The 11,310-nt window shown below is 37.7% G+C and overlaps 1 protein-coding gene and 1 long non-coding RNA gene across 8 annotated transcripts in view; both read right to left on the bottom strand.

The window, feature by feature from the left end:
* Nucleotides 1-1,968: 1,968 nt before the first annotated feature.
* Nucleotides 1,969-11,310, bottom strand: part of OLA1 (Obg like ATPase 1) — a 93,101-nt gene continuing 83,759 nt past the window's right edge. For all 7 annotated transcript variants that reach the window (XM_083712336.1, XM_083712339.1, XM_083712335.1 and 4 more), the window contains 4 exons: nt 10,741-10,881; nt 9,961-10,057; nt 7,925-8,047; nt 1,969-2,506 (listed from right to left, as the gene is read on the bottom strand). In XM_083712336.1, coding sequence (XP_083568462.1) covers nt 2,405-2,506; nt 7,925-8,047; nt 9,961-10,057; nt 10,741-10,881 — 463 coding nt within the window. In that variant the 3' untranslated portion in view covers nt 1,969-2,404. The remainder of the gene's footprint in view (nt 2,507-7,924; nt 8,048-9,960; nt 10,058-10,740; nt 10,882-11,310) is intronic.
* On the bottom strand, nt 2,514-7,917 carry LOC310833536. The gene is made up of 3 exons (XR_014558762.1): nt 7,626-7,917; nt 4,879-7,412; nt 2,514-4,617 (listed from the first exon to the last, which is right to left on the bottom strand). It is a non-coding gene; the product is annotated as an uncharacterized lncRNA (long non-coding RNA).

The raw sequence follows: 11,310 nt of genomic DNA, 5'->3' as shown, positions 1-11,310 counted from the left end.
GGGTGAAAGCATCCCATCCCAAGAGGCAGATCTTGGGAATGGATAACACATCTTGCCTGTGATGGCAGAAAGCTACATTCTTGGGAAATGGACCTGGGGGCTGGTTACACTCCTTCAAGGCAACAGAGTATCTGGCCTGGGTAATAATAATAATAATAATTCTTTGTCCATCTGACTGGGTTGCCCCAGCCACACAGCTCTCAACAAAAACACAATACAGCATCAAAGACTAAAAACTTTCCTAAACAGTGCTGCCTTCAGATGTCTTTTAAAAATCACATACAGTGGTACCTTGGGTTACAGACGCTTCAGGTTACAGGTGCTTCAGGTTACAGACTCCATTAACCCAGAAATAGTACCTCGGGTTAAGAACTTTGCTTCAGAAAGAGAACAGAAATCGCACGGTGGTGGCACAGCGGCAGCGGGAGGCCCCATTAGCTAAAGTGGTGCTTCAGGTTAAGAACAGTTTCAGGTTAAGAACAGACCTCCGGAACGAATTAAGTTCTTAACCCGAGATGCTGGGAGGGCATTCCACAGTGTGGGCACAACTACTGGAAAGGCCCTCTGCCTGGTTCTCTGTAACTTCACTTCTCACAACGAGAGAACCACCAGAAGGCCCTCGGCGCTGGATCTCTGTGTCCGGGCTGAACGATGGGGGGGTGGAGATGCACCTTCGGGTATACAGGGCCAAAGCTGTTTAGGGCTTTAAAGCTCAGTACCAACACTTTGAATTGTGCTCGGAAACGTATTGATGTTCTTACCTGAACCAAGAGAGTAGACAATGTGGCAATAGCACCATAGAGTCCATTTCAGCTCATAATGTTCACTGCAGTATATACACTTTTATATTTATTTTTTAAGGAGAGGGGGGGAAAATCAGACCTGTAACATGCTTTGTAAGAGAGCATGTTGGTTAAAAATAAATAAATCTGAAAATAGTGTTCTTTGGAAATCTGTTAGGATTTCTAACTCTTAAGTGTGATCTTTTCCCTTTTTCATATAAACTGCTATTTCTTCACTACAGTGACAAAAAAGATACCATCTGTATGACACACACAGATTTCCTGTATCAAATGCCACTCAGGCACACTTGCCAATATTTTACAATAGGTAGCTTTATGGCATCATGGACTTTGATCTAGAGTCTGGTCTGCTGCAAAGAGAAGCCTAAATGAACGCTGCTAGAATAACAAGAGCAGGCTGGGTACTTGTGACATCACTAGTGTTTCCTATGCACAAATATGTGGGTCTTTATGGAAACATTTCTTTCAGGCTGAATATCTGCAGACGTATGACTTGAGAAATTTCTGTATGTCTTGAGAATTTTTTCTTTATATCCCCTTGGGGCCTGATTAAAATTTTCACTCCAATGTTTTCCCCCAAGTTATCTAAATGAACTGCAGTACTTCCAGAGGCTGAAAGAAACACACAGTTAAAACTTTTGCAGCCCATTCATCAATTCATTCTTCTACAACTCATAGATGACGACTTGACTACAGTTTCAGCATGGCACCAGAAATACAAAACCAGGAAAGCAATGCAGCATCTTCCTTTTGAGTCCTGCTTCTCAAAGGGGAACGCATTAAAGCGCTACAATCTGACTATTTTCAAAGAAAGCCATGCTCAAAATATTGTTGCTCAAGTGCTGAAAGTATATGATTTCAGCACACAATCTTTGCCCTCTCTCAAAATCACTTAAACTGTGTATCTTTTTATCGTATTAGCCACCCACTTGAAGGTAGTCGCAATCTACAAATGCATTAACTTTTCTGAGACAAATCATTGGCATCCTAATCATCTGATTCCAATGAAAGGCTCCCTCTTAAGATACAATTGCAGCTGCCCCACACTGACAGTTACTGTTTCATACACATCCCTTAAAATTCTGTAATCAGCATTTGCCAGGCACCGTATCACATTCAGCACACCACATTCAGTCAATACAGACATCCCCAAACACACAGAGGCTGGTTTTGTCAAATGTTTTATTGAGTGTAGACATCTGGAGTACTGTAAAACATGCATTATCTGTAGATTCAAAAAGGAGCAAGCCATATTGTCCTCACTGTCAAACATGTCAGGCTTGGCATATATGATGGAGATTAATGAAGTATCATGAGAGTAATATGGTTCCTGAAAAGCTCCTGCAATTTGGAGTAGTCTTAATCATTTGAAATGCAGAGCTGTTCACATTTAAGTGAACTTGTACATTCACTGGAGGTGTCATAATTCAACTCAAAACAAACACAAGGGGTTTCATTTGTGGGGGTTATTTGTCCTTATGTATACAGATTTTTTATTTTATTTTTTGTCTTCAAGATATCCCTATCTAAATTTAAAAAAAAAACCCATATGCTTTTTAAAGTAACAGAGTTTAATTTTGAGTAATGAACAGATCTGATATTCATTTCTTCTTAGGCTGTTGAGGTGTGTTAAATTTAAAGAAGATAACATCTCCATCTTCAACTATGTAATTTCTGCCTTGCTGTCTGTATTTTCCAGCAGCCTAGAAGAGATAGAAGAATAGATTACTGCATTAAAATGATGCAAGTATTTAAAAAAACACTATTTTGAAATGCAGTGCGTATTTTGAATAAAATACTATCCGCTCAGAAAAACATTTGGTAGCTGCAAACTTCTTGACTTGGGCAGAATTTGATTGACAAATATATAATCACAATTTATTCTTCACTGCTGATAGTGAAAACAACACTGCTTTGAGATTTTCTCATGTAATGTCAATTGTGTATTTGATTTGGGTCCCTCAAAACAACAGCAAGGTGTTATTTTATTTTATATTAAAATAAACAAAGCTAACAGAAGGTATTTTTAAATCCTCCCTACCTCCTCCTTTAAAAAAAAAAAGAATTCTACAGTTTTCTTGATAAACAGAAGAGCCAGCACTTTAAGAGTTATTTTCAATCAAGAGTAAATATGTCTTGACTAAATTAGTTAGGGAAATATATTTCTCTTCCCCTCTGTCAATGAAGCAGCATGCAATTTGAAAACAGCCAATTCCCTTCTTTTCCCAAGGAAAAGGAGGGATGCGGAAACATCATTGGATCCAAAGACCTGAGTGGAAGGAGAACTCTTCTGTGTTCTCTTGTGCTAAAATGAATGGGAGACACATTGCAAATACTATTTCCCAAATATTGGGGATGCATTATTGAATAAGAAACAGTGTATAATGGGGGGAAAACAGGTTCTTGTGAAGACACTCAAACCATAAATAGGTTTTGAGAATGAACATACACTGTTTTACATAGTCGAAAGGTACCTTGGGAGCCAATACAATATCACTTTCAGTTCTCATACTCTATGACAGAGAGGGAAGAACTTACTGGGCCCTGTGATTCCTACAGTATGCTGAGAGGGAAGCATCAAATGAGGAACAGGCAAGGTGAGGACTCAACAAAGGAAGAAGCTTGGTTGGTGCAGATAATAAATTGGCATTTATTATATCTCCTGGAAACAACCCAACTTAAAAAATGGAAGAGCAGAATAAGCATCTTAATGTGATGTTGTTAAATACGTGTTGGGGGAAGTGTACCTGGGATCCAGTCTGTGTGCCAGTAATGAATTTTAAGGAAGCAAGTGGGCCATGATCTAACTTGTGAGTTAGCATGGATGGGTTGTAATGCAACCAGAAGCAGATGAAAAGGTTGGCATTAATAAATCCACACGGAGTCTGTCCACAAAACTAAATCACACACCTGCAATCAGTATTTCAGGGAATGAATTTATTGTGCAGGACTGGTTATTTTTTCTCTATGACCTAAATCATTTTTGAAAACGGTTCTAAGTACTGAAGGGAAAGCATGGACCATTGCAAATAAGGTAAAGAGGCAAAGGGAGTGAATATATATATATTTTAAAAAAACTTTACAATTTAAAGGCAAAACAAGAAACGAGGCATTCTTATCCAGCAGTTTCCAGAGGCAACTTTTATATCAATCTCTTGGCAGGAATGTAAGTAATACAAGTTATAGGCTGAGAAGAATAACTTTAAGACAAGTGTTCTGTGAAGCTAATGGCTTTTCAAAACAAGCTACTTCTTGTACTTCAGTGACAGGAATTATAGAGATCTATAAACTTGCTACTATTGTTCTCAATCTGACATTATGCCATATTATACGTCCAACATGCTACATACAGGTTCTTGATTCGATGCCCACTTACACGGGAGAAAGTCCCAGTGAACTCAGTGGAGCTTACTTTTTGAGTAGACCTGTACAGGACTGCACTGAGAAGCATCTGAGAAACAAGACACGACACCAGGCTTTCCCAACCTGGTGCCCTCTGGATACTGTTGGGAATACAAATTCCAAGATTCCTCACCACTGGCCATGCTGACTGGGACTGATGTGAGCTGCAATCCAACAACATTTGGAGAGCACCATATTGAGGAAGGACGCACTATTTTTTGAGCATTGGGTGCTGCAGTAGCTGCCTTTAACCCATGACAGCACATTTATAACTACAGAATTAGTCAAAGTTCTAACTGTGTTAAGTTAATAGCCTTCTACACATTTGATAGATAACACAGGCACCGCAGTATTCTGACTGTGAAGACTACACCCCTGCCAAAAGTCAGGAGTAATTACTGTATTTTTTGCCCTATAAGACTCACTTTTTCCCTCCTAAAAAGTAAGGGGAAATGTGTGTGCGTCTTATGGAGCGAATGCAGACTGCGCAGCTACCCCAGAAGCCAGAACAGCAAGAGGGATCGCTGCTTTCACTGCGCAGCGATCCCTCTTGCTGTTCTGGCTTCTGAGATTCAGAATATTTTTTTTCTTGTTTTCCTCCTCCAAAAACTAGGTGCGTCTTGTGGTCTGGTGCGTCTTATAGAGCGAAAAATATGGTAGTTTAATTAGTGACATGTAGAAAACGCTCTCTACAAATATAAGCTGTGGTCATGGATAACATTTAAGATTATACAATTCAACGCTTGCATCTGGTGGCCCGAGAGTTCCAATACGTGGGCTTGCATGTGTGTGTTACAGCCTCATTTCACAAGCTGCATTTTCCTATCCCTGAAACCATGTCAGGCAGTGCAGAAGGGAAGCCCCGATCTCTCGCAGGGGTTGGCGACTGAGAGGCATATAGAAGTGTAAGGCTGGATCACTTGGCTTTCTTTATCTCATGCGTGTAACATCCTCATTCAGGTATAGATCCCAAGGTTCCTCACTGTCTCGCTTCTGGGTTTGGCAACCCAGGAGAGCAGGAAGCACCCAGTTGGATGAGGCAACAAGATTTTGTGCACTTCTGTAAGGTTTGGACTATCTGGCCAAGATGAGACATGTCAGGCCATCGCTAAGCAAGGCTGTTTTGTTAATCCTTCCTCTCTTTCCTACGGGGTGAGAAGGAGGAGGATCTGAGAGAATTGGGGGTGGGGATGCTGAAACAGCAAACCACAAAAGGACCTGCCGGCAGCCAACTTTAGATCCCACCAGTAAAACTAGCCGATGGCCAGGAAATTATTAGCTTTTCTGTTGTAGAGTGGCTTAATGTACAAGCATTCTTGGGATAAGCCTGTTTCGTTCAAAGTGTCTGTGTTCATTGCTTTCGCAAAGTGGGCATAGTCACTTTTAATGAAATACATTCTGACATATTAATACAAGTATTAAGTATTTTAGCTACCAGTTCACAATTAATTAAAAGTGGCTGTGTTCCTTTAAATTCCCCAGAGGCCATTTAATCCATTTTCATTGCTATCAGAAACACTGACTGAAAAAAAAATCAATACCCATTTGTGAGTCTTGAGTATGTATTAAACAAGACACGTCTAACCAGTTCATTTGCACTTGAAAGCAGCCATCTGTAGAAGCCAGCTTTGCCTAAGCAGATATGATTGCTAATAATGTGATATCCCTGTAGACTACAAAGCCCACACAGAGCTATTCAGTGTATAGTTCACAGCACTGGCATTAAATTAGTTATGCTGTACTGGTGTTAGACACACACAAAATAAACTTGAAAATCGATCAGATTCATAACATACAAAGCAACCAACAGCCATGACCACTGTTGTTTCAGCCAAATCTGGGAACTCCCAAAATCAGCTTTGATATATAAACAGAAATAAATAGTGGCCTGTATTGTCTACAATCACAATCTGTTCCAATGTAAAGCCTATGAAAAGTGTAGCTTTCCCAAACATACACTCCTAGAGCTCTGCATTTTTGAAGTGTACCTTGTTAAAAATTACAGAGGTACCTTGCACGCTTATTTATTTAACTATTCGGATTTCCAGCTTACAAATATTTCGAGATTTGCAGTTTTACAATATTTCTTTAAGCAAGGCAAATTTATTTAATATTCAGATCAAAACACAGAAAAGTCTTCAGAGAATTTTAGGTGATCACAAGACACCTCTTACGAAATATTTTTCATATTTGTAACTAACAGTAATGTGTGTGCTTTGTATAATTTATTATTTGATATATGAATAAGCTTCCTGGCTTCAAAATAATGTGAGATTTATTTATGGCTGCATTCTACTTGTTTGGCTAGAGCTCGATTTCACTTTTATAAGGTGGTTCGCGTGCCACAACAAACCAATTATAATGGGATTCCCCTCCCCGGCATCACATACACTTCCCGGGGTTCAAACAGACCTATTAAAACCCTGCTGCTCTGCACAATCTTCTTTAGTGACACTACTGAGAATAACCTACATTTCAAATTATGTTACTGCATACCTTAAAAGCTATCAAACAGAAGACAAAGAGATACAATCTTCTAAACCTTTTAATGCATTCTGAAAGAACGCTTTGAATATTGCCAAATTTGAACTCTTTTCTTCTTCTTTTTTTACCGTGCTAGCAAACATGATAGGAAAGCCCAAATGAGTCCACCTTAAAAGACTGAAAATCTGAACCATATTGCAACAACAAAAATGTGGTTATTTAACTCCAGATTTAGTAAGATCTAAATCTGATTGTATCTGTTATTATCTGATAACAACACAGTTATGGGCTGTTAGCAGGGCACAACTTTGGGCACCTAATCAGTTTCTGCCCTCTAGTGTTGGGAAAGAAGATGAAACTCCCCATCTTCATAAAGGTAAGGCAACATACAAACCATCTGTTAGAATAAGTGTTCCCTTCTCATTATTTTATGTGGCTAGAATAAAGGAAATAATAATAAAGGAAACAATCAGGAAGTAACGTTCTCAGATGCTAGAGTTAGAAGAAAATCTTGCAGCTTACTATACTTCAGAAATTACCTGCTTAATTATGTGTTCAGGTGTTTTATTCAATCCACAAATAGGTTAACCATTTTAACAGAATAGATCATATCCCATTCATGCTGTATATAAAACACATCCCTAAATGTTTGCCAAAGAACTATAGTTTTGTTACACCAAACAGATGTAACAGAACAAACAGATACATATTATAGATAGGTAGCTGTGTTGGTCTGCCATAGTCAAAACAAAAAAAATTCCTAAAAAAATTCATTCCCACCAGCCTTCTGAGTAATACCCCTCCCCACCTTCTCACTATATAGAAGGGTCTGGAAACTTCTGTTTCAGTGTATCTGAAGAAGTGTGCATGCACATGAAAGCTCATACCAAGAACTGACTTAGTTGGTCTTTTAGATACATATTATCTTACTTTAACTGATCTTACAATGATCTAACAACTGCTATATATGCTAGCATTAACAAGTGGTGCAGTTTGCAATAATAAAGTTAAAATGTTAGTATTATTGCCCAGTCTGAAACATCAAGTGTTATTGCTTGCTCTTTAATGTTTACATTTGTCCTAGTAACTGTCATACCATATTATGCCATATCTTTAACTGTATCTTAATTCTTGGCCAAAATGTAAACAGTATGTGCTCTATTTTTAGCATTGACTTCTCTCCAACCAAGTCTTAAAATAAGCAAATTGTGTTAAGGGAAGGATAGGAAGCTCACCTTGACAGCTGATTCTGAACCTCCTTCTTTAAAATCTTCAAATTTCATTACTTCAGCCATAATGAATCCCTTTTCAAAATCAGTGTGAATCTTTCCTGCAGCCTGAGGAGCCTTCGTCCCTTTCTGTCAAAGAGAAAAACCAGGAGAAAATTCATTGTATTTAGGAAGATTGATTGTGCAAGAGAGATTTCTCTATTGTAATGTGCTTTCAAGATCTGCTGAAACTTAGTTAGGTATCAGTTAAAACGTCAGGGATCCAAATAGCTAATTTTCAGCACTGGGCCACAGACAGACACTTTTAGCAGAGATAAACAAACTGGTATTAAAAAAAGGCAGGCTTTGTTTCTTCCTAATGCATATCAACTGCTATATTGATTTTGGATACTGTGTAGGTTTTGCAGGAATTCGATCTTTACAGTGAAAGAGAAATAAACACGTTAAATAACTTTAAAAACTATACGGCCCCAGGTGTTAGTTCAAAATAAATGATTCTTATTATCTTAAAATTCTATAAAAACAATTTATTTACAGCATTGATCCAAAACATGGACATTGTCTAAGCATGAGAACACTGAAATAAAGTATATTAAAAATTAACATTTTAAAGTCATTAAATGGTATATTTAAAATGCTATGTAACAACCGAAACAATCCATAACCACCTATTTACATGCAAATAGCCCTGATATATTTAAATTATGAAGAATGCATTATAATTGCTTCATGTGTTAAACTACAAGGGCATCTATTCTATGCACACACAAGCATGGAAAGAAATTTGAGAAATAATGGTGACCTAAAGGCTGCTTAATAAACCATGTTAAAGTGCTAAGGAGTCTGACACTGTAAAGCATAGTTTTTACAATAAAAGATGTATTGGGTTAATATGGCTACTCACTGATGCTTACCTGACTAAATCTCTCAGCACATTAAATCAAAGATACTTACAATCAGTCTTAAGATAAACCAGCTTTCAGATTTCTAGCAAAGGAAAGGCATTTCTGCTACTCTGTGAGCAAGTGTCTTTGAACACATTATCCTGAGCTATGCCAAAGTGCACCATCAAACTAAATATGCTTTTATGTTTTTTCAAAATGATTTAGTGTGCTTGTTGTGAAGTATCTAAATATCTGCAGCATTATTTTAATTTAAAATTTACTGAAGTTGGTCAGGCCAAACCAAATTATTATAAAAAGATATAAAAACTGTACTAATAATATCCATCACATAGCAAACTCAAACTGAAGCAGAAGCCTGTTAATGGACAAAAGATTGCATTTACTATCTTGAAGAACTTATGTTTTCATTAGATCAAAAACAGAGTTTGTAGTAACATGCATCTGAAAAGAGAGCTACCCTCTATATTAAAATATATTTACATTAAAAAAGCAAACCATTATACAGCTCAGCTTTCACTGTCCTCAGGGAATAAATTAGCCACCCTGACAGTAATCAGTTTACATCAATATACATTTTTAAGGCATATGTAAAGACTTGATATGAACACATAAAACCATCAAAATAAACTACTCCTAAATATTCAAATCTGTATTTCCCCTCCCCCCAGCAGAACTGTGTACCCGCACAGAGTATAATCATGTTATATTGCTTTTATTGCTGAAAATGTAATCCGAGCAAAGCAAAAGGAGGAAAGAACCACCCGCAACCCAAACAAACTTAGCGAATACAAAATGAAAAGCAACATCAATTTCACTGCAGACAAACCCAGTCACACAGATTAAGCAAGCACAATACTGGTATGTCTTATCTCTGACCACAGGAGGAGGGTAGACAGATTCTACAGGATGAAGAAATTCAGACTATGTAATAGGCAGAATCAATTGTTACCTGCCTCAATCAATGCAGCTCCACTTTCACTGTTCAGCAGCTCACAAATAATTAAAGTTATCCTGGACAAAAACCTCATCTGTAATGACTAGCTAACCGCCACCATGACAAACTTCAAAGTCAGTGATATCAATCTGAATTCAATAGTGTGGAACTGGATATAGCTGATGAATAAGTATGAATCTTACCCTGATGGTCCATGCACGCACTTCATCGGGGCCTGCAGTGAAAAAGTATTCTAGTTGGAGTGCTGCATACCCAGCCTTAATGATCTTTGGTAAAGCACTAAAATAAAATGGAAACAAGGCCATTCAACTTATACACAAGAAAAAAAACCTAAATGCCTCAACCATTCCATTTTGGGAGGGGGGAAAGAGACTATCCATTCGAAAGATTCTGAATCTTTCTTCTCATCTCTACTTTTAAGCATACTGATAATTGTAATAAGTGCATAATAAAAGCTCTCAGATGCTATTCTGAAATGGCAGCCATAGAAATCATACTTGATTTCTTCATAAATTTGGCAAAATGCAGAAAGGCAGCGTTTGGGTCTCCCGTTATTGGAGGACCCCAAGTCACGAGAGCATTGTTATTTGACTAAAATTAAAACACTGAAATAATTTATTGCTGTTATTCAGAGAAACTAACAGCGACATATTCTCTCTCTTCCCCCCAACCCAGCCTCCTCCCTGTGGATGACCAGAGAGTTTTGGTGATCATTCCTTTTAAAAAATATACATAACTAATACCTATGGTATAATTAAAACACTGTACAGAGATGACAGATGACAGTTAAAAACTTAATTTAAAATAAATCTTTTCACTCTGTCTCATGGTAAAGAAAGGAGAAGATTCCCTCTTTATAATGGTAATTACTCTGTCATTTATTATTCTATCAGCGCAAGCAATTAAATTACTGCAAGGAAATAGTTGATAATAAAGTGTAGGGAAAATGAATGCTAATTAACCTTTGTGTCATGTTCTCTTCCAGATACTTCTGTTTCTCCTCAGCACTCATTTCTTGCAACTTGAGTTCCAAGGCCCCACTAAAAGGAATGACCAAGGCGCCTGGGTCATGCTTGTCCACCCACTCTTTAATTTTTATCAACCTGTAGACAAAAAAGGGCACAACATTATCTTGTAGTGCATGCATGACTGTACCACATTCATTATTATCAAGTAGCACATACATATTCATAAGAATTGCACGGTTTTATGATGCCATCTTTTTGTGTATTGCTTTCCAAGGTCAAGGCATTAACAGGCAGCAATTGCTTCAGGTGTACTCCATTAATATTTTACTGTTATCTGCTTTTATTCTCGCACATTATAATCTACATGGAACACGAACGGATTTTTAAACGGGCTCAAAATCTGGCTAGGGTTTGAAAGGGATCTCAAATGAAAGCTGCACATTCGAAAGACACTTTAGGTGTGCTCCAAGCGTTGTGTCTTGAGCTCAAAGAAGTAGGACTATCCTAAGTAATCTCATTTGGTTACAATAAAAAAAAATAAAAAATCACACCAAAAAGAGCCTT

This window comes from Podarcis gaigeae (assembly GCF_964106915.1).
Source record: "Podarcis gaigeae genome assembly, chromosome: 1".
Taxonomy (NCBI): Eukaryota; Metazoa; Chordata; class Lepidosauria; order Squamata; family Lacertidae; genus Podarcis; species Podarcis gaigeae.
The sequence above is the reverse complement of the archived record's forward strand: the minus strand, read 5'-3'. Positions and strand labels throughout refer to the sequence as shown.